The following is a 24260-nucleotide window of genomic DNA, read 5'->3' on the forward strand; positions in this document are numbered from 1 at the left end:
GGTATCTCTCAACTAGCCCAATAACCTAACCAATATATGCCAAGGTCGAAACAATTAATTTAAAATGACTTTTGGAACATAAATTCATCTAGATAGGAGACACCTGTAAGTTTGCAGGCAAGCTTGACCTGATTCTTTTTACCTCACCTCCACCAAGCAGTGGAAACAAGAAATGATGAAATATACATACTACCACCACATGTGCTCACATGTTACCAGCACTTCCTAATTCTAGATCTCAGACTAGAACTTTCTCTGAATTTTTTTGTTCAATGATCTGAAATGACCAGATGATTATAGGGTTTGGTGAAATGTTGGCTATAGGTAGTGATAACCAAAATTCAACTGGATAGGCGTTCCCGTCATGGCTCAGTAGTAATGAATCCAACTAGTATCCATGAGGATACAGGTTCGATTCCTGGCCTTGTTCAGTGAGTTAAGGATCCAGCAGTGCCGTGAGCCATGGTGTAGGTTGCAGACAAGGCTCAGATCTGGCATTGCTGTGGCTGTGGCAAAGGCCAGCAGCTACAGCTCTGATTCAACCCCTAGCCTGGGAACTTCCATATGCCTCGGGTGCAGTCCTAAAAAGACAAAAAAAGAAAAAAAAATCAACTGGACAACTCTATACTAAGTAATGCTGTGGCTTAATACCAAGTGATTTACTATTAATACACAATGAAGCTTCTTTGTAGATAAGAATACATTAGAACTCAGAGAGCAAAAGAAAATACTTACAGAAATAAATACGAGATCAGCTTCTTTAATGGCATCATCAATATTGGTAGAAAAAAAGAGATTTTTTCCTCGACAAGATTCTACCACTTCTTTAAGTCCTGGCTAAAAAGAAAATAGCATAGAAATTGTACACACATCTTACCAGTCATACAAGATAATCCAATAGTATATAATTATATTTGTTAAGGGGAAGGTCATGTTATAACTTAAAGCTCTAGATTTGCACTCAAATAACACCTCAGAAAAATCACACTGGTACCTAAGGCCATTAAGTGTACATTATGTAGCATAAATCAAAACTGAACTTGTCACAACTGAAGCAGCAGGTCAATTTAATGCATTGTCATTGTTTACCTTGTATCTGTTTCGTAAGAGTTAACAATTAACTCCAAGTATCAACACAATTATCAGGAAAGTCAAAGTCTTTTGTGATCCCAAGCAAACATTTGATTCTGCAGCATCATTATGAATCCAAGTTTTTACTCCCAAGAATTCAGGCATAAAACACAGGCTATTCACGCTGGTTGTGAAACAGTCAATATTTATTCAATACATACATAAACATGCATTTTTCTTAAGTCCTATTATAAGAAACACTTCTATTAAAAAATGTGTTACTTTCCCCATACAATTTAAAAGGAGATGTAGTTAAGAATTGAGCTATATACCACCACCTAACAAATATTCTTGCCCTCCTCTACCTCCAAATACCAGGTGAAAATCTGATTAGACCAGTCCAATCAGTAAAATCCTGACTGAAGATTCCTATAGGATAAACATCTGGTTTTCTCAACAAATAAAGAGAAAAACAGAGAAAGAAGGAGAGATTAAAATATTGTGGTCTTCAAAGACACTTAAGGAGCTCCTACTGTGGTGCAGTGGGTTAAGAATCTGTAGCAGCTCATGTGGCTGCAGAGGTGCAGGTTCGATTCCCAGCCCAGCGCAGTGGGTTAAAGGATCCAGCATTGCCGCAGCTGTGGTTTGGATTTAATCTCTGGCCCAGGACCTTATATATGCTATGATTGCGGCCATAAAATTAAAAAAAGAAAAAAAAAAAGACACTTAAGTGATAAAATCTATTGTAATGTATGGGTCATACTTGGATTCTGATTCAAATAAACCGTGGGAGGAAGGACATGTATAAGAGTTCTTTTTTTTTTTTTTAGCTTTAGAGTAATTTATTTTTTTCCTCTTTTTTTTTTTTACTACTCAATGAATTTTATTACATTTATAGTTGTACAATGATCATCACAACCCAATTTTACAGCATTTCCGTCCCAAACCCTCAGAGCATCCCCCACTCCTCAACCTGTCTCATTTGAGAAACATGAGTTTTTCAAAGTCTGTGAGTCAGTATCTGTTCTGCAAAGAAGTTCATTGTGTCCTTTTTTTGGATTCCACATGTTAAGTGATAGCATTTGATGTCGGTGTCTCACTGTCTGACTGATTTCACTTAGTAAAATAATTTCTGGGTCCACCCATGTTGCCACAAAGGCCGTTACTTCTTCTGTTTTAATGGCTGAGTAATATTCCATTGTGTATATGTACCACATTTTCTTTATCCAATCCTATGTTGCTGGACATTTAGGTTGTTTCCAGGACATCTGTAAGAATGCTTAAAAACTAAAACAAAACAGACCTTCTCTCCTGAGGAAGAAGGTTCAAACAATATCCATAGTGTATGATGGATGTATAGAAAAGTAAAAAGTATATAGCAACGTAAAAAGTCAACTAACTCATGGGCTATAGGTCTAGAATTATATCCAAATGTAATTCAGTTTTTTTTTTATGGTCCTGAGGACTTTAACATAAGCGATCAGAGAAAGCATAAATGTAAATTCAAATTTCTATTAGTTTAACCAAAATTTATAACAAAACCAATAAAATATATATGAATCATTCTACCATGAATATGGTACCACCAATTATAACAACGGTTTCCTTGGTTATTTTGACTAGGTTCTAGAAGATGAAAGTAAAAGGTTATGGAGTTGGAATTTTACAGAGAAGATTTCATTCAATCTTATATATAATCTCTTAATATTTAAAGTAACCTAAAATCAGAGCAATACAGAATTTATACTAAGTCTTAGTAAGACCTCAAAATGAACAACTACATCATTCTGTTCAAATCAATGGGATATTGGAGTTCCTGCTGTGGCACAACAGGATTGGTGGCCTTTCTAGAATGCTGAGTCACAGGTTCAATCCCCAGCCTGGCACAGTGGGTAAAGGATCTGCCATTGCCGCAGCTGCAGCATAGGTTGCAACTGCGACTCGAATCTGATCCCCGGCCCAGGAACTCCATTGCCTCGGGGTGGCCAAAAAAAGATTAAAAAAAAAAAAAAAAGGCAATGGGATATTTGTAGATCTCCAAAATGGATGCAGAAGCAGTTAATAAATAGGTTCTACCTCTTATTAGATTCATTATGTAATTTTCATAATTAATATTTAGAATTTATATGATACTTTTACTGCAAGAACTCAAATCCTTTGACAGGGTAAAATTAGCTTTCATTTTACTCAGAAAAAACAAAGCAAATTATCCATTTTGGCTTTTTAGAAGTAGTTATTAAATTGGGTTTTTTTTTAATGAACAAAGATAACAAAAAAAGCAATGACTTCAACAAATATGGTAACACAAAATATTTTCATTGTTACATATTAACAAATATGTTGTTCTCTGAGTAAAAACTTAAATATCTTATTACCATATTTCACCTGATGGTCATTACTATTTCCTTCCTAGGCAGTAAAAACTACTTTTTTATTAAATACTTTTGACCCACAAAATGTAAGCCTGTAAGACTAGAAGGAACCACAACGAACATAGATCATGGACCCTAAGGACATTTAGCTGGGTTTTCAATGTAGCCTGGTAATCTTTACACTTGTCCTCTCCTTCTGGGATTCCTGCTCCAACCTCTACTACATCTTCTTCAGAGTATCTTTCCTCCCACTTTCAGACAATTGAGATGATCAACTTGTCAGTCACTTTTTTTTCCGGGCTCCACCAACAAAACCGTCTTTATCGTTCCCGGTTTACTTCCCTCAAGTCCCTGAGAAAGAGGCTTTCAAGGTCACCCCTCTACTTGTGCTTTTGAGCACATCATCTTTGCTGTCTTTTTAGACTTTATTTCATCAGTTAGCCCCTTTCTACTTATGCATTTTTTCTTCTTCTTTTTTTTTTGGCTGCACCCGTGGCACATGGAAGTTCCTGGCCCTGGGATCAAATACAAGCCGCAGCTCCAACAGCACTGGATCCTTAACCTGCTGCACCACAGTGTGAACGCCTCTTCTTATGCTTTTGACCTTTCCTTCTCTATGTGATTAGCCTACCTTAGTTTATTAACATGCTTGATCCTTTATCAGCCATAGGAAAAAATATAAATTACACAATCACTATCTCTCCCCTGTGTCACTCTCCAGTGACCACCCCTTTTATTTCCTCCTAATTAAAGTTTTAAAAAAGTCTTGCTCCTTTTCTATACTCTCTCACTTCTTCAATCTCCTACCATTTGTGCTTATTCTTATAAAAGTTTCAATGGCCCCCGATAATATCGAATTTCATGACTCTGTCTCAGTTCTTATTTCTCCTGTATTTGGCATAATTGACAGCTTATTCATTTGGCAAATATCTGTCCCTGTGTTCGTCACTCATAATCAAGACATACACATCTTCATGGCAATTGTACCACTAAAACTCTTCTGGTTTTTGGTTTACCTTCTCTAAACAACTCTTTATTGCTTCTCTATGGCATCTGTTCCTCCACCCACCATCAAACATTAGCATTTTCCAGGGTTCTGTCCTTGACCAATGTTCTATTCTCTACAGGCTCTTCTTGGGAGACCTCACCTACTCGAATTTTAACTACTACCTGCATAATCATTTTTTTTTACTACCTGCATAATCTTAACTTTATATCTTGAATCCTGAACTCTTCGATATCATTCTAGATTCCTTCCTCTCCTTCATCCTTCTTATATAATCAATAATCAAGTCCAATCATTTTTCCCTCTAAATTTTCTTTCTTAATGGCCAGTGTGGCATATGGGCAGTCCTGCCCCATGGATCGAATGCAAGCCACAGCTGCAACCTATGCCACAGCGGCAGCAATGTCAGATCCTTTAACCCACTGCACTGGGCTGGGGATTGAACCCACACCTCCACAGCAACCTGAGCCACTGCAGTTGGATTCTTAACCCACTGTGCCACAACAGGAACTCATATATATATATTGGCTTTTTGTCATTTCTAGAGCCGTTCCCATGGCATATGGAGGCTCCCAGGCTAGGGGTCAAATCAGAGCTATAGCCACCGGCCTATGCCAGAGCCACAGCAACTCAGGATCCGAGCTGCGTCTGCAACCTACACCACAGCTCACAGCAGCGCCGGATCCTTAACCCACTGAGCAAGGCCAGGGTTCGAACCCACAATCTCATGGTTCCCAGTCAGATTTGTTAACCACTGAGCCATGATGGGAACTCCAGGAACTCCTATATATTTTTGTAAAATGTCTAATGAGCCTCAGAGTGAGGGTCAAACAACTCTCGAGGAGGCTGTGTATTCAAAAGAGGGCATTAGATATTATCATTAGTCACCAAAAAAGACTTTCTGATATGAAAAGTTGGTATTTACCATGAAAATTTGATTTTTATATCATTGAAAACAAATATCTACTTGACTGGATATTTTATTTTTATTTTTATTAATTTATTTGCTTTGGCTGCAGGGCACAGCAGCTTGATGTGGAATCTCAGTTCCCAGACCAGGGAGTGAACCTGGGCCGCAGGGGAGAAAGCTCCAAGTCCTAACCACCAGACCACCAGGGAAGTCCCATGGCTGTATCTTTTAAAATGTATCATGGGATACAGATTTAAGGAAGATGTTGATTGCAAAGGTATGTAAGGCTTCTCTGGAAATCAAAAATGTTTCTTTGCCTTGTCCAAGGTAGGTCGGTATAAAATTACAAATAGTAACAATATATATAAGCTACTCCATAAAGGAATTCGAGAGCAGTGTGACCTCCAGGTGAAACTGCCCTTTCTTTTTCTTCTTTTATAGCTCTTCCTGTTTGACATTTCACCTAACACTTCACATCTCCACTATGGCCGAGTAAATATGCAGGAATAGTTAGTTTAACAACCTAAAATAAAGAAATAAAAATGGAATGAAGGCCTAACATATCCTTGAAAATGGATAATTGGTTGCACAGTTCATTCCCCCAAGTTGTTGTTTTTTAAATACACAACCCTACAGAAATCATTTATTTCTTCTGATTTATAAATTTCTTAAGCAGGTACTTTTTAATAATTGATATCTAAGAAAGTACCCATGGCCAGCAAGCACATGAAAAAATGCTCAACATTGGCGTTCCCGTCGTGGCGCAGTGGTTAAAGAATCCGACTAGGAACCATGAGCTTGTGGGTTCGGTCCCTGCCCTTGCTCAGTGAGTTGACGAGCCGGCGTTGCCGTGAGCTGTGGTGTAGGTTACAGACGCGGCTCGGATCCCGCATTGCTGTGGCTCTGGTGTAGGCCGGATTTGACCTCTAGCCTGGGAACCTCCATATGCCGCGGGAGCGGCCCAAGAAATAGCAAAAAGACAAAAAAAAAAAAAATGCTCAACATCACTGATTATTAGAGAAATGCAAATCAAAACTCCCATGAGATACCACCTCACACCAGTCAGAACAGCCATCATTAATAAGTCTATAAATGACAAATGCTGGAGAGGGTGTGGAGAAAAGGGAACCCTCCTGCACTGTTGGTGGGAATGTAAATTAGTACAACCACTATGGAAAACAGTATGGAGGTTCCTCAGAAAACTAAGTATAGAATTACCATATGAAGCAGCAATCCCACTCCTGGGCATATATCTGGGCATATAATTCAAAATTGATACATGCACCCCTATGTTCACTGCAGCACTATTCACAATAGCCAAGACATGGAAACAACCTAAATGTCCATCAAATAAATAAGTAAATAAATAAATAAATAAATATCAACAGATAAATGGATTAAGAAGATGTGGTACTTATACAATGGAATACTACTCAGCCGTAAAAGATGAAACAATGCCATTTGAAGCAACATGGATGCAACTAGAGATTCTCATACTAAGTCAAGTCAGAAAGAGAAAGACAAAATACCTTATGATATCACTTACATGTGGAATCTAAAATATGGCACAAATTAAACCTACAAAACAGAAACAGACTCATAGACATAGAGAACAGACTTGTGGCTGCCAAAGGGGAGGGAAGAGGGAGTAGGATGGACTGGGAGTTTGGAGTTAGTAGATACAAACTATTACATTTAGAATGGATGGGCAATAAGGTCTTACTGTATGTATAGCACAGGGAACTACAATCCCCTGGGATAGACCAGGATGGAAAATAATATTAAAATAAAGACTGGGAGTTCCCGTCGTGGCGCAGTGGTTAACGAATCCAACTAGGAACCATGAGGCTGCAGGTTCGATCCCTGGCCTTGCTCAGTGGGTTAAGGATCCGGCATTGCTGTGAGCTGTGGTGTAGGTTGCAGACTCGGCTCGGATCCGGAGTGGCTGTAGCTTTGGTGTAGGCTGGAGGCTACAGCTCCAATTTGACCCCTAGCCTGGGAACCTCCATATGCCGCGGGAGTGGCCCAAGAAATAGCAAAAAGACAAAAATAAATAAATAAAAAATAAAAAATAAAGACTGTTTCAACCACAGCCTCATGGATACTAGTTGGATTCATTTCCCCTGAGCCACAACAGGAACTCCTATTTAAAGAGATTTAAAGAAGAAAAAATTTATTTATGAAGACAAAATGTGAAACAACAAGAAATACTTCGGGTTTTTTTGGTGATAAAAGATAAGTTATTGAGAAAAAACAAGTAAGATATGGGGAAAAAATCATTTCAGGAGTTCTGGCTGTGGCTCAGCAGTAACAAACCTGACTAGTATCCATGAGGACCCTGGCCCCACTCAGTGGGTTAAGGATCTGCCATTAACGTGATATGTGGTGTAGGTCACAGACTCAACTTGGATCTGGTGTTGCTGTGGTTGTGGTGTAGGCTGGCAGCTGCAGCTCTGATTCAACCCCCTAGCCTGGAAAATTCCATATACTACAGTTGTGGCCGTCAAAAGACAAAAGAAAAAAAAAAAAAAAGTTTCAAATCTTAACTCTTTTAACCTAACTCTATATTCCGACTGGATTCAATATCAGTGTCAACACACTATTTTTTTAAGGAATTTAACTTTTAATTTTTAAAAAAGCAACTAGAGTATAACATGGCAAATTCAGATCATCCTCACATTTCTTTTGTGGCTTACTGTTGTTTTTATTTGGGGTTTTTTTGTTATTTATTTATTTTCATTGAAGTAGATCTGATTTACAATATTGTATTAGTTTCAGGTCTATAGCATAGAGATTCAGTATTTTTGCAGATTATGTTGCATTATAGGTTATTACAAGATGATGGGTATAAATCCCTGTGCTGTACATACTATCCTTGTAGCTTATCTATTTTATATACAGTAGTTTGTATCTATTAATCCCAAACGCCTAATTTGTCCTTCCTCCCTTTCCCCTCTCCTTTGGTAATGATGGGATGGTTTTCTATATCTGTAGAATACACTCTCTTTAATTTAAAGCACTGAAGTTATAGGAAAAAGAGTTTCAAACTTCAAATAACAGAAATAGTACTGATAAGAATCTGGCCAGGGAACAATGCTTGGCCAGCTGATTTTTTTTGTTTTCTCCAAGAAAAATGTCTAAATCCAATATATTATAGATAGCTTATACTTTCTTCTAGTTCAAGATAACTCCCCCCCTTTTGGGGGGAGGCTATGCCCACAGCATGTGGATGTTCCTGGGCCAGGGATTGAACCTAAGCTACAGCAGTGACCTGAGCTGCTGCAGTGAAAACACTGAATCCTTAACCTGCTGTGCCACATGAGAATTCCCAAGATGACCTTTTTATTTTGTTTTTAAGTAAAAATTTGTATTGAAGGAAAACAAAAAGACATAAAAGTGTATATACTTTAGTATAGAAAAGTGTATAGCTCAGTTTTCACAAGTGAACACACCTGTGTAACTATACCCACACCCAGAATTAGAAGAACACCAACAGTAAACCAGAACCTGCAATATGCCCTCTCCTGGTCACTATAACCCCTCAAACTACCATCACGCTAAATTCTATCATCAGAGATTATTTTGCCTGTATTTGAACGTTAAACAGTATGGACTACTTTGTGTCTGACGATACATTACTTTTGTGAGAATTTAACCATGTGCTTTCATGCAGGAGTAGTGTCATTGATTTTCAATGAAATATGGTTTGGTTTGGTTTGGTTTTTTCCCCATGGCTGCTCCCACAGCATATGGACATTCCCAGGCCAGGGTCCGAATCTGAGCTGCAGCATAGCTGCCACAACACTGAATCCTTTAACCCGCTGCGCCAAGTCGGGGGTTGAACCCAAGCCTCTGGAGTGACCCAAGCTGCTATATAGTGGGATTCTTAACCACTGTGCCAGAGTAGGAACCCCAGGGGTTTTGTTAGTTTGTTTGTTTTGACCACATCTGGGGCACGGGCCAGGGATCGAATCCACACTGAAGTTGTAGCCTTTGCCACAGCTGCAGCAATACGGGATCCTTAACCTGCTGGGCTACATGGGAACTTCCATCACTGCAGCATAATATTTTATTGCAGTATTATACTATAATTTATGTATCTACTCTATTGCTGATTAACATTTAGATAGTTTCCTATTTAGGTTATTACAAATAGCTCTGTTAATACCTGCCTTTTGGTGCACATATGCAATGCCTTTCTGTTTAATATGCATCTGAGACTGGAATTTCTGGGTAAGACTATGCAAATTTTTGGCTTTAGTAAATAATGCTGAACAGTTCTGCAAAATGGCTGTACCAATTTATGTTCTGACAAGCAGAACATTGTATAAAATTCCAATTGTTCTAAATCCTTGTCAACACTTGGTATTGTCCATAGTAATAATTTTAGCCATTCTGGTACACTTTGTGTTTGAAAACTAGAGTATACTGGTGGGAGAACTAATTATTATTATTATTTTTTTTTTTGCTATTTCTTGGGCCGCTCCCGCGGCACATGGAGGTTCCCAGACTAGGGGTTGAATCGGAGCTGTAGCCATCGGCCTACGCCAGAGCCACAGCAACGCGGGATCCGAGCCGCGTCTGCAACCTACACCCCAGCTCACGGCAACGCCGGATCGTTAACCCACTGAGCAAGGGCAGGGACCGAACCCGCAACCTCATGGTTCCTAGTCAGATTCGTTAACCACTGCGCCACGATGGGAACTCCGTGGGAGAACTAATTATTAAATGACTGGATATAAGTACTGCTCAGAGGGTTTCAGAAGACTTGTAGCCATTTTATGGATATCAAAATTATAAAACTCTTTATCAAGTTATCTTTCCAAAATGTTTTTTAAAATTCCCCAAAACCAAATATAGCAGTAATGTTTATATCCGGGAAGATAATGCTATAACACTAAAGAACTTAAAGAATTATTATGGGAAGTTAACCTGCTAGAAAAAGAAAGGGTGAAGCACAAACATAAGCTACCACATACATAAAGGGCATTTCTTTTTTAATTTTAAATCTGATTCAGATATTAGTAAATCTGTAAGGTTGAGTGCTACTAATCTATGAGTGCTCCTTCCTGGATTTCTATTCATATGCTTATAAACAGCAGTCAGATTTATCCCACAGAGACTTCTTCCAAAGGCAACCTAAAAACTATGGTTGATAAGAGTCTTATAAATAACAAAACATTTCTGGAAAAAAAAAGAATATATCAATGTTGGAGAGAAAACGCTACCCTCAAATCTTCAAATTTCTTTGCTGAGCTTCAAAGGTATAATATCATGCACTCATTTTACACTGAAAAATTTTTTAAATGGAATACTGATTTATTGAGAGGTATATTTTCCTAACTATAAATTATCTAAATTCACAGAAATTTTGAAATTCCAATGAAACAAATTAGTGACACACTAAATACTAAATATGAAAGACACCATTTATTCATCCAAGGTTTACTTGATATAAATACAATAATCTATAAATATAATAGGCTTACATGAATTAATATCATAAACATCCAGTTTTATTTATTTTTTTACAGAATATCACTTTTTTTTCTTTTTACCATTCTACCTGCAGCATATGGAAGTTCCCAGGCTAGCGGTCGAATCAGAGCTGCAGCTGAGGCTGAGGCCTACACCACAGCCACAGCAACACCGGATCCCAGCCACATCTGTGACCCACACCATAGCTTGTGGCAACGCCAGATCCTTAACCCATTGAGCAAGGCCAGGGATCAAACCCTCATCCTCGCAGAGACAATGTCAGATCCTTAACCCGATGAGCCACAACAGGAATTCCAAATACCACTTATAGCTGTATTATTACAATACAGCAATCATAGTAACAGACAAAATTAGAAAATAGAGGAGTTCTCTTGTAGTTTAGCGAGTTAAGGATCCAGTGTTGTTACTGCAGTGGCTTGGGTCAATGCTGCGGCATGGGTTTGATCTTCTACATGCTGGAAGCTCAGCCAAAAAAAAAGAAGAAAAAAAAAAAAAACCCAAAGAAACAAATAAATAAAACCCCCAGAAAAATAGAAGAAAATTACCCATAATCTTACTACACTAATACAACCATGATTAACATTCAACATACTCCTTTCCAAGCATTTTCCCTAGGTATATTTGACATAATCATTATGTCCATAATATTGTGTATTTAGATTTTTTTCATTTAATTTCTTATCAGTTACAGTCATAAATTTTTACACTAAAAGTGAGTTATTGGAGTTACCGTCCTGGCTCAGTGGTTAATGAATCCAGCTAGGAACCATGAGGCTTCAGGTTCGATCCCTGGCCTTGCTCAGTGGGTTAAGGATCCGGCATTGCTGTGAGCTGTGGTGTAGGTTGCAGACGTGGCTCAGATTCCACTTTGCTCTGGCTCTGGTGTAGGCCAGCGGCTTCAGCTCCGATTGGACCCCTAGCCTGGGAACCTCCATATGCCGAAGGAGTGGCCCTAGAAAAGGGAAAAAGACAAAAAAAAAAGTAAGTTATTTAGCAAAAATAGCAAGAAAACAAAGAGCATAAGAACAAAGTGTTTAATGTGGTTTACCTCGTAAATAGGAAGTGTAGGAGAGTTCCATGCACTGATTCTTGATTCATTGACATCAACAACTGTTACCCTGATTTCAGGGCACTTAAGAGCAATGACACTACATGTGGGTCCTCCAACATAGCCTGCACCGATGCAGCAGATCTTCTTAATTTCAAACATGATTGTACTAGAAGGGAAACAGACCGTTCAACTATTGAGATCAGAAAATTTAAGGCACTCGTATTACACATTCATCACACTTTATGAAAACTGTCAAGGTGACAGATATCTGGAAAGATTTCCTACATTCACACTCATTAAGAACTATGAAAACAGGAGTGTCCATGAGGACACAGTTTGATCCCTGGCCTCACTCAGTGGGTTAAAGATCTAGCGTTGCCATGAGCTGTGGTGTAGGTCGCAGACACGGCTCAGATCCGGCACTGCTGTGGCTGTGGCTGTGGCTGGCAGCAACAGCTCCCATTAGACCTCTAGCCTGGGAACCTCCAGATGCCACGGGTGCGGCCCTAAAAAAGGCAAGAAGATGAAAAAAAAAAAAAGAAGACAAGAAAGGAAGGAAGGACTATGAATACGATGATTAAAAAAAATAACAGGAGTTCCCGTCATGGCGCAGTGGTTAACGAATCCGACTAGGAACCATGAAGTTTCGGGTTCGATCCCTGGCCTTGCTCAGTGGGTTAATGATCCGGCATTGCCATGAGCTGTGGTGTAGGTTGCAGACGCGGCTCAGATCCCGAGTTGCTGTGGCTCTGGCGTAGGCCGGTGGCTACAGCTCCGATTCAACCCCTAGCCTGGGAACCTCCATATGCCGCAGGAACGGCTCAAGAAAAACACCAAAAAAAAAGACAAAAAAAAAACCAAACAACATCCCATTTGAATGACCTAGCCTGTGCTCAGCTGTAATGGCATGAAACATGGAAAAAAAATTATAGTAAGTGATATTACTGGAGAAGAGTTACAAAGATTATAATGAACTCATTTAGAAAGTTAAGAATCAAAATAAAAGCTTACTTAGGCTTACACCCTAAGTAACTTTGACTGCTGAGGGAAAGTTCAAGAGTGAACACACCAGCATAATTCTTAACTAAATGCCTGTGTACAAAGGTCAACTTTCTGACAGGTTTAGATTAAAATGACATATTAAGATGAGTTCCAAAATCCAGGATTTTAGAAGCCAATTCTGAATTTTGGAACTAATCTTAATACGTCAATTATATTCCCTGCAAAATTTCTTTTTAGGTACTTCACAATGATCTTAAACTCTATTTCAACTTGAAGGAGAAACCATGAGATAGTTAAAGGAAAGTAATTTCTGCAGCTGTGACACAGGTTGGATGGGTTTTCAAAAGCAATTAGGTGAACAAGATTCACGCTAATCAAAATGACAAGGGACTGGGTTATATTGTAAGAACGTCAATTTATTCAGTAATGAGAATCAACTGTCAAACGGATCAGATTCTTAGAATTGTAGTCATTATCAAGGACTAAATGTAATCTTAGGTATCCTTTGATCTAACCCATTCATGGATTCCAAAGAGAAGGAAAATGGTAATCAGAGAGTTCAGGATCTGTTAGGATAATCGTGTGGAATCGAGACAGTACCGTGGAGGGTTGATCTAATTACAATGCCTACCAAGTATAAGCATGCTATGAAAAAAGATACACAAAGCACATAATTAAGATGATCCAATTCCCTTTGGTCTGCATCTGTACTAATGAAAGTTTTTGTTTTTGTTTTGGCCACAGGCGCAGCATGTGGAAGTTCCCAGGTTGGGGAACGAATCTGCCCCATAGCAGGGATCCTTTACTACAAGGGAACTCCCAAATAATGTTCTTATCTTCATCAGTTCTCTTCCTACTGGAAGAGAAAGGAGCTGACCAACGCATGCAAGTATCCTGGTCTGTGTTAATCAACCAGTAATGTGTCTTATAAATTTTCTTTTTAGGGCCCTGCCTGGGGCATATGGAAGTTCCCAAAAGAGATATGGAATCAGAGCCGCAGCTGCCAGTCTGTACCACAGCCACTGCAACAGGGGATCTATCCGAGCTGTGGCTTGCTGCAATGCTGGATCCTTAACCCACCGAGCAAGGCCAGGGATCAAACCTGCATCCTCAGGGATACTGGTTGCGTTCTAAAACCACTGAGTCGAAATGGGAACTTCTCTGATAGCTTTTTTTAATAATGATTTTTATTTTTTCCATTATAGCTGGTTCACGGTCCAATGACTTTTTAATAACTACTGGAATAACTACTTCCAAAAAGAAACAGAATTTTAGTAAAACAGTAAATATAAGCAGAATTTGGAATCTAATGATTCCATGAAAGAAAGCAATATTCTTAGCAATATACATACAAAGACATTTAATTTTTTTGAACAGGTAATAAATTATGATTCAAAAATTAAATCTAACAAGGTAAACACTCAGAAGTCACATATATATCCCATTCTTATCCACTCTTATGACATAATAAACATGAATATCTTTATTTCAGTAAATATGGATATACATTGTAATTTTCTTTTTTTCTTTTTTCTTTTTTGTCTTTTTGCCATTTCTTGGGCTGCTCCCGCGGCATGTGGAGGTTCCCAGGCTAGGGGTCGAATTGGAGCTGTAGCCACAGGCCTACGCCAGAGCCACAGCAACGCGGGATCTGAGCCGCGCCTGCAACCTACACCACAGCTCACGGCAACGTGGGATCGTTAACCCACTGAGCAAGGGCAGGGACTGAACCCGCAACCTCATGGTTCCTAGTCGGATTCGTTAACCACTGCGCCACGACAGGAACTCCCTTTTTTTTTTTTTTAAACTTTTCTGAAAGTGGGTTTTCAATGCCCCTTTTAGGAAAGCGTAACAATCCATGAGGCTATAATTTAATAACTTTTAAGGTAACACAGCTGAGAGTAAATATAACAACCGATGAAATCAACATAGCTGAAATCTGCTAAACTCCAAAGAAGGAAAAAAAAAGTGCAGGAGCAAAGGGTGTCATCAGCCTTTGGGGCATTAAGAACAAGAATTACACAGTGTTTAATTCTTCACTGTCTAAAGAGTGACACAGAATCTGGAAGTCAGAAATGTTCTGGTTTCAGAGAAGTGGGACAAGAAAAGGCTTTCCCAATGACTGGATGGCTGATTCTCCCCAAATGCTTTATTCTGACTCTACCCTGCCTTATGAATTCAGATTGCCAGGAATCATAATACTAGAAAGGGGAGTTCCCGTCGTGGCGCAGTGGTTAACGAATCCGACTAGGAACCATGAGGTTGTAGGTTCAGTCCCTGCCCTTGCTCAGTGGGTTAACGATCCGGCATTGCCATGAGCTGTGGTGTAGGTTGCAGACGCGGCTCGGATCCCATGTTGCTGTGGCTCTGGCATAGGCGGGTGGCTACAGCTCTGATTCGACCCCTAGGCTGGGAACCTCCATATGCCACGGGAGTGGCCCAAGAAATAGCAACAACAACAACAACAACAAAGACAAAAGACAAAAAAAAAAAATACTAGAAAGGGATAGCCTAGATTTGAGGTATAAGTATTCCAGGCAGGGAATAAAACTTCCTTGCTGTAATAGCAAGGTTCCATTCTAGTGTTTCCATCAGTCTTTTATGAGCTTAGTCATGGTAAGTTAATATCTAAAGTCTCATTAACCCTGTGTCCATGAGAGAAATTAAAAAAAAAAAAAAAGACCTTGGAGTTCCCATTGTGGCACAGCGGAAATGAATCTGACTAGAATCCATGAAAATGAGGGTTTGATCCTGACCTTGCTCAGTGGGTTGGGGATCCAGCATGGCTGTGAAGTGTGGTACAGGTTGCAGACACGCCTTTGATCTTGAGTTGCTGTGGCTGTGGCTGGCAGCTGTAGCGCTGATTCAACCTTTAGCCTAGGAACTTCCATACGCTGTGGGTGTAGCCCTCAAAACACAAAAAAAAGAACTTTCAGATCCACAGTGATGAAGAAAGAGTCCTAATCTGTGATGAACTTGAAGAACTACTACACACAGAAACACCCTTACTGGATAGGTGGCCTCTCTAATCAAAACCAGCATATCAGTATATGTAGGAATAAAATCTTTTGAGATTCCAAAAAGTGGTGTCTCAAAAGATTTCTGGACGGAGAGCATTACCGCTTAATCCCATAGCCAAGAGGTTATAAGGGCAGCCTATGCCCTCAGTCTCGACCAGAACAGGTTCTGCTAAGATTTTTATAAGAAACATGGCTTGACTATCTACATGATGAATTCTTGGACTCAAGGAGTTCATAGTTTAATAAGGTGCTCTTAGATTAACAGTTCTTACCTGCTGCTGTTCACCTTGGCACCTAGAAATTTAGGCTTTCAATAAATAATAGTAATTCTCAATAAGGTCCTCTTTGAGGGATAAAAACTGTTATCGGAATATCTTCAGTTCAGATGGCTGATCACAGTATGTTTGCAGGCTGTCCACAATCTGATCCTCCTTTCTTCTTAAGGTAGAACTTCAATATGTCTTCTCAGAGTTACTGCTTATCCACCTTGGTTGCCAGGTCTTATTCAGCTTGCCTTCCATACAGCAGTTGGGATAAACTATTGATAACAGGTGGGCCCATATTATAGAACTGCATGTTTTGGGGTATCCTTGCTTAACTATTTTTTATGAAGTATGGCTCACAGATGACAATGGGAAAGTCACTGAAGAAGCTTATAGTACCATCTGTGTAAGTCCAAAAAAAGTATCACTTGGAAGTTTCAACAAAATCTTCAACAAGCTTTGATGTGGAGCTTAGTGATATACTTTGCCTGACACAGATGTCTTCCATTTCCATTTTCTCCTCCCCTTTTTTTGGTGGGGGCGGGAGGAGCACTGCAGCATGCAGAAGTTCCCAGGCCAGGGATCAAACCTGCGCCACAGCACTGATTTGAGCCACAACAATTGTAATGCTGGATCCTTAACTGCTAGGCCACCAGGGAACTCCTGACTCCATTTTCTATTTCTAATCTTATGTATCTTCTGACCCTCTATTGTGCTGTCAGGGAAATGGGAATGTTTGCTTATTGAATGAGTCAGTATGAAATGAGTTTTTACCTCTGTATTTTTGAGAAAGTTACAGCAAACCAGGCTGTACTACTTTTCATCTAAAATTTTATAAATTCGGATCAATATTTCAATCTGGAAAATGTGGCTAAGGAATAGAGAAGGTCCTATTACAATCTAAACTTAATCATCCCTCCATCCCCCACCCCTCTTCAGTACACTCTTGCAGCAAAGGCAATGGATGTTATAACTGGATACATCACTTCACACATCATCTTAGACATTTCCAAAAATTAAATACTAACAGATGCCTGACCTGGGAAAAATATTTAATCAGTGAGAAAGATTTTTAACCTTATATCTAAATAATATCATGTAAAGCCGTGGATATAGCCAGAGAGAAGATGAAGTATGCTTCTTAGTTTCAGATTTTATGTTAGAGAAAGGAGTACAGCAATAGAAGACATCCTTTCAATCAGGGTTCTCGACCACTTACCTTACTAGATGCTAGGCACTAACAAACACATCTCAGAGCAGACAGTAAGCTCTTTCATTTCCAGAACTGCCCTCCACACCTCCCAAGGAACAGACCAGACTACTGTTGCCCATTTCTTAGGGGATTTGAAGAATCTCAAAGAGTCACTGTGTCTTTGAGAGCAGTCAATGAACAGCTACTCCTCTGTATATCTCTGAAAAGTTCACTACTAGTGAATCCCTCTTTTCTACATACCAGAATTCTTGACCTTACTCAGTTATTTTCCTATATATAAAGAGGTACACAGTTTTTCAAGGTCCCACACAAACCTGATATTCCAAGAAAGGCCTTCCCTAACATGAAACAAAGCCATTACACGGTGTGGCGGCCAACAATAGATCCCAGGGCAGCCCATACAAAGATCAAGATGGAATGAATGTCTTAGGATCTCGTCCTCGAAAGGACTCTCTGGTTCTTTTTCTCTTTACTCTCTTAAGAAGGGCAGCCAGTGACATAGGAAAGCAGCGTCCTAACCTGTGAGCAGACTGTAGACACAAACAAAAGACTAGGATTCTGAGACCAAAATGGGGTCCCTAACCAGAGGACCGCTTTTTTTTTGGCGGATGTTTGGCTTTCAGAGGCCAGGGAAATCTCATTTATTTTACGTCGGAAAGTAGGAGAAAGCAGAAAAAGAGGCGGTTGAAAGACTCACGAGTCTTAAAAAGCCCAAGATATCCCTCCTCCAGAGCAGCAGATCCAAAAGACGATTCCCGCCCAGAACCCAAAAGAAGAGACAAGGGTCGTGACACTGGACGCTCGGGACTGGAAACAGCACGCACACCCTGCCGGCTCCTTCCACACGCCGCCCCGACCCGGGGACATGCCCACCGGGCTGCGGGGCCAGCCCGGGAAAGGCGCTTACCCACTTCCAAGCACCAAGCACGGCGACCGCTCCTATCTTGACCGCTCGGACAGCTCCTCGCTCTGGGCCGCGCAGCCGCAGCTTCTGCACTCGCGCCCTGCTCGGTCTGATCCCTGTTCACCGCACACCCCTCTCAGGCTGCCAGACGCCTCACCCCGAGTGCCCAGCCGGAGCCCGTATTTAAAGGCTTCCACCCGAGAAGGCGGAGGCTTCATTCCCCGGCAGCCAGGCCCTCCCGGACTCTGCCCTCCACCGCATCCTTACTCCCCCCACCGCCACGTTAGGCCCGGGACCCACCCCTATTTCCTGCGGGGCCCAGGGGCGGGGGACGGGGCGGGGCTAGTAGGGGCTGGGAGGGGGGCATTCCCCGCCCCCAGCCGAGCCTGGGCAAATCCCCTCGGACCAGCTCAGCGGCCCCGCCCCTGCCGGGGGCGGCGCTGGGAGGAGCTGCGTGTGCGGCGGGTCGGCGCTCCAGGGCTAAGGCCTCGGGAGAGTCTAGCTCAGGTTCTAGTTCCCGGGTAGTCTGAGGCCAGCTCTTGCCCTCCGGCTCCCGCTTCTCTCCCATTGTGCCTGTCCTGGCTCACTGTCGGGACTGAGATGGTGCCGCGTGCGCGCCAGGTCAGCCATATTCTGGAGCTGGGGGGGTATTGGGCGGGCTGCGGCCCAAGGGGACCGGAAGGACCAGCCCCCTTTCCGGTCTCCCCATCAGCCTAGCGGGCTGGCCTGGTCTTTAGGGCCCCTAGACCCTGCGGGTCAGAAGTATCCAGCGGCTTACTCCATCTCCACGCTTTACAGGCTCGTGGGTCTGCCGCACCCTTCAGGCCCGCCGCACCCTCCAGGCTCGCAGCCCAGGGTTTCGTCAGATTACGGCCTCCTCGCCCCTTCTGGGAAGGAGGCGCCTCATGTCTGAAGGATGATGCTGAATCCGATCATGACTGGACGAGTTCGTACCCTCGCCCTGATCCTTGGGTAGACAAGCGGGGCAGCCACGCCCTCCAGGCACATTTTTCCAGATACTCCTGCCAATTCGGGATTTGAGCTGTCTGTGCATGATATATAGCGGAGAGCATGGAAGATAGAAATGTCGCGTATGAGGAAGAGTAAAATTGACGCATGGAGCCTCCCACTTTTTGGGGGGAAATGGGGCGGCGGCTGGGGCATGTTTAAGTTCCCTGGCCAAGGATGGAAGCTGCGCCACAGCAGTGGCCCAAGCCGCTGCAGTGATAACTCTTGGTACCTAACCCCGCTGTTCCATAGAAGAACTCTTGATGGAGCCTCCCACTTTTAATGAAAACAGTTCTGTTCCTGTTTCCCCACTCCAAGGTCATTTTAAACCTCAAATGTAAAAAAAGGCAGAACATTGTAAACCAACTATAATAGAAAAAATAAAAATCATTATAAGAATAAATAAATTTTAAAAATCATGACTTTTCCCCCCTCTCATTAAGTTAGAAATTATATCAGAGTTCCCTGTGGTACAGTGGTTTAAGGATCCAGCAGCGTTATCACTGCAGCAGCTGGGGTCGCTGCTGTGACCCAGGTTCCATTCCTGGCCCTGGAACTTCCACAGGCCCCGGGCAGGGGCAAAAAAAAAAAAATTACATCAAGTGATATACAGTCAAAGTCAAATACCATTTTGAAAAATGTCGTGAGGAAAGTGGTTATCAGCATATAAAGGAGTATTAAAATACCCTATTTGGAATGTTGATTGAGCAGAGTTTGTTGTGGATTGTAGAAAATGTGATGAGATATGTAGGCATTGTACATTCTATGCAGTTAAATTAATTCATCCAATAAGTATTTAGTGCCTATTGTGTTAAACAGTACCCTAGAGACCAAAGATGAAAAACCGATTCCTTTTTCCAAAGCTTACAGGCTAAGGAGTTCCCGCCGTAGGTCAGTGGAAATGTACCTTTCTACCATCCATGAGGATTCAGGTTCAATCCCTGGCCTCGCTCAGTGGGTTAAGGATCCCGGCATTGCCAGGAGCACAGCGTAGGCCAGCAGCTACAGCTCTGATTTGACCCCTACCCTGGGAACCTCCGTATGCCTCGGGGTCGGCCCTTAATAAAAAAAAAAATAATAATAATAAAAGACAAAGCTTATGGGCTAGTGGGAGGGAAAAATGAACAAGTGATTGCAGTTCATGTGGCAAATGTATCTTTTTGGACTTGGTATATGCATAGGTTTAAGTTTCCTATTATAATTGGCTTTCTAATAAAAGCCACTTTTCTATTATTCTTCCCTTTATCTTTTTTCATTTTTTTAAATTTTATTGAAACCGTTCATTTACAATGTTGTCCCTCTTCCCTTTATCTTGGAATTGACATTTTTCTACCTAGTGTTTGCCTCATATTCTTTGTATTTCGATAATAATCATAATCTTCAAAACAGTCAACAGGATCTCAGACATTAAATCAGAATATCAATATTATCTAGAATGGACCTTTGGATATAGGACAACTTTTCTCAAAATGTGTTGACAGTCTCTGAGACCCTTTCGGGGGGATCCAGAAGGTTAAAACATTTTTATGATAATACTAGTATGTCACTTACTATTTTCACTCATCCTCACAAGCATACAATGGAATCCTCCAAAGGCTGTATGACATGTAATGTTACAACAGGTCAATGCAGATACCATAGATTTACAAAAATGTAAAGCAATGCCAATCCTCCTAATTTTTGGTTTAGAAGTAATTTTTCATAAAATATGCTATTTATATTAACATGTAATGATTTATTATAGTTATTTTTAAGGAATCAGTGTATTCTTCTTTTTCTTTTTTTTTCTTTTTTCCTGTCTTTTGTCTCTTCAGGGCCGCACCCTTGGCATATGGAGGTTCCCCAGCTAGGGGTCGAATCGGGGCTGCAGCCACCGGCCTACACCACAGCCACAGCAATGCCAGATCTGAGCCACGTCTGCGACCTACACCATAGCTCGTGGCAAGGCCGGATCCTTAACCCACTGAGTTAGGCCAGGGATCGAACCTGCATCCTCATAGATCCTAGTCATTAACCGCTGAGCCCTGAAAAGACCTCCAAGTGTAAAGGGATTCTGCAAACAAAAAGTTTGAGAACTGCTTGATGTATGCCAGTTATTTCAGATTATGTTTCATGGAGCTTTAAATTTCCCTAGTGGTGTGTCAGAGTCTAAGAGAAGGAGTGGGAGATTAAAACACACTGGGCTTTGTGTTTCCTACTGCCTTCTCCTCCACATCAAAGTGGCTCTACTTTTATCTGCTGTTATATATGAACATGTCATGTAGGATTTCAATTTATAAACAGGTTCCTCCTAAAATTTGGAAACTACTGATTCAGGTATTCATTAAGAATTTCCTCCAAATGTTTACTATGTGATAAGACTGTGGTAGTAACTAGGAGTATAATTGTGAGTAAAGAATGATACATTCCAGGAGTTCCTGTTGTGGCACAGAGGAAATTAATCTGACTAGGAATCATGAGGTTTTGGGTTTGATCCCTGGCCTCGCTCAGTGGGTTGGGGATCTGGCATTGCTGTGAGACATGGTGGGGGCCGGCAGCTACAGCTCCGATTCGACCCCTAGCCTGGGAACCTCCATATGCCATGGGTGTGGCCCTAAAAAGAAAAAAAAAAAATGATACATTCCCTGCCTTCTTCAATTTTATTACCTATGGGGAAACATCAAACACCACACAGATACATGTAAAATTACAACTTTATTAAGGAGAGATGCATAGTCTTGTGGGAATACAAGTACCTAACATAGTATAGGTCAGGGATGCGTCCTCAAGTGTTGATAACTGAGCTCCTAATGGAAATATAGGCATTAAATAGGGAAAACAAAGAGGATGGTTAGGGGGATAAAAAGGGTAATTGGATGGAGAACAATTCAGAGCTCATTACAGTCATCAAGAATTAGAAGCAGCATGTCCAGGGCAGTAGCCACGGAAATTTAGAATAATGAACAGATTAAAGAGACGATCTGGGGAGTTCCCAGGTGGCTTGGCTTTGCACTTCTAAAAGGAAAAAAGATGTCTAAGATAATAGTATGTCACTTTTTTCACAATTCTTTTAGGAATATACAAACACTAAAGTTAAAAATTACAGGTCCAGGGTTTGCCAGTGGGAGTGGATGGCTGTAGTTGTATGAAAAACAAATTATTAGAGGAGAGGTTAGGGGACTGAATATTCAAAGGATTGTCTACTTGGACATTGCTATCACCAAGAATCCCCACAGGGAGAGTTTTAAAAAGACAGGCATGAAGTTCAGTGCTTAAATTCTTCAAGGAATGAGGTGTGATCCAGAGGTCTATAAATGACTGAAAGATAGGGTATCAAGTGGAATACTGACAGCAGGAGCTTCAAAAAGTTGGAGCATTCTAGAGAGGAGAGAGTGATAGCCTAGCAGCCAAATAAGGAACTGGAAAGAAGTTCACTTATATTCTTTAGTTATAAGGTCTGAAAAGAAAACAGCCCCCATTTGAGAAGGCAACGGGAGAGTCAGCGCCCCTAAGGAGATGCCACATTTTGGTAAAGGGAATGTCCAGGAAAAAAAAAAAGAGAGAGAGAGAGACATGGTACTTTTGCTGATGCTAACCCTTAAGTTTACATGGTTTGGGGCATGTGGAAAGGTCTGGGATTGAATCAGCTAAGGGGGAATGGCTGAGTGATGGCCTGGAGTCTTGGACTTATACAAACAGGGATAAAGGACATCAGACGATTAATCAAGATCGTCTCTAAGGCCAGTTATCACAGTGAGGCCTTGAGTGCGGGGAGTGGGAAGGGAGGCTTGAAGTAGCCTTGGCAAAAACATTAGTGAGTCTTCCTGTCAGAATAATGGTACTGGTGCCGGGGCCAATAAAGGGGTGACATCACTATGAAAGGGGCTCTGAGGGTATCCCTTGATAAGTCTGCACCTACTCTTTTTCTCCCATCTTAATGAAACAACAGCAGCAGAAAAACCCTCTCCCTCTCATTCTAGACCCATATCCCACTCAAGTTACCACCATATTTCTCTGCTCCTATTCCTTATATAAAACCCCTCCAAAAAGTTGCTTGTTCTGTCTCTCCTTCTTTACCGCCATTTTTTCCCTTAACTACTCCAGCTGGGTTTTCATCCTCATCACTCCAACAAAACATCTTTTTTATCAAGCTCACCATAATACTTTTCTTTTTTTGGCCATGCCCACAGCATGCAAAAGTTCCTGGGCCAGGGGTCAAACCTGAGCTATAGTTTCGACCTGCACCACAGCTGCAGCAATATCGGGTCATTAACCCACTGTGCCACATGGGAACTTAGATTGAAATCATTTCCAGGAAGTTATTATTTCACAAATTTTGCTATTTTAAACAACACCTAAGTATCACAGAGACCTTGATATGGTAACAATGCCAGCGAAATTATATCATTTTATGGGTATTAATAATCTTTAGCATCTGGATGCATTCCACATCACAGAGGAAAAGCAAATTTTCACTTTTGTGTGTTTCAGTACAGTTACATGTCTAGCTCCTTTGGGGTAACATACATCTGCTCAAATAATTAACACTATTGGATATTGTACTCTCAAAGCAAATGTCTATTGACCCTGTATTCTAAGACCCTGTATTCTATTTTATTATTTTAAAAAAAGAGTAACAAAAGAAATGCAATCACAGTCTATTTCCTAGAAGGTTTTAGAATCCTTGCTTCTGAATACTGGCCCCATACCGCTACTGTATAAATATTCTTTTTTTCTTTTCTTTTTTTTTGGTCTTTTTAGGGCTGTACCTGCAGCATATGGAGGTTCCCAGGCTAGGGGTTGAATTGGAGCTGCAGCTGCCGGCCTACATTATAGCCTCAGTAACGCCAGATCCAAGCCATGTCTGCGATTTACACCACAGCTCACAGCAACGCCAGATCCTTAACTCACTGAGCAAGGCCAGGGATCAAACCTACATCCTCATGGATGCTAGTCAGATTA

General features: G+C 41.1%; 1 protein-coding gene and 1 long non-coding RNA gene across 2 annotated transcripts in view; one reads left to right on the plus strand and one right to left on the minus strand.

Annotated features, from left to right (window-relative positions):
• UGDH (UDP-glucose 6-dehydrogenase) overlaps nucleotides 1–18620 on the minus strand; it is a 34106-nt gene extending 15486 nt beyond the window's left edge. The window contains 3 exon segments of the mRNA XM_047798954.1: nucleotides 736–837; nucleotides 11907–12075; nucleotides 18315–18620. Of these exon segments, the coding sequence (XP_047654910.1) occupies nucleotides 736–837; nucleotides 11907–12068 (264 nt within the window). The 5' untranslated portion in view covers nucleotides 12069–12075; nucleotides 18315–18620.
• Nucleotides 18621–18637: 17 nt separating this feature from the next.
• LOC125137850 (uncharacterized) lies at nucleotides 18638–19225 on the plus strand. Its single transcript, XR_007137522.1, has 2 exons — nucleotides 18638–18932; nucleotides 19110–19225. It is a non-coding gene; the product is annotated as an uncharacterized LOC125137850 (long non-coding RNA).
• The last annotated feature ends 5035 nt before the right edge of the window (nucleotides 19226–24260 follow it).

The sequence above is a fragment of the Phacochoerus africanus genome, chromosome 10, assembly GCF_016906955.1.
Source record: "Phacochoerus africanus isolate WHEZ1 chromosome 10, ROS_Pafr_v1, whole genome shotgun sequence".
In the NCBI taxonomy this organism is placed as follows: domain Eukaryota; kingdom Metazoa; phylum Chordata; class Mammalia; order Artiodactyla; family Suidae; genus Phacochoerus; species Phacochoerus africanus.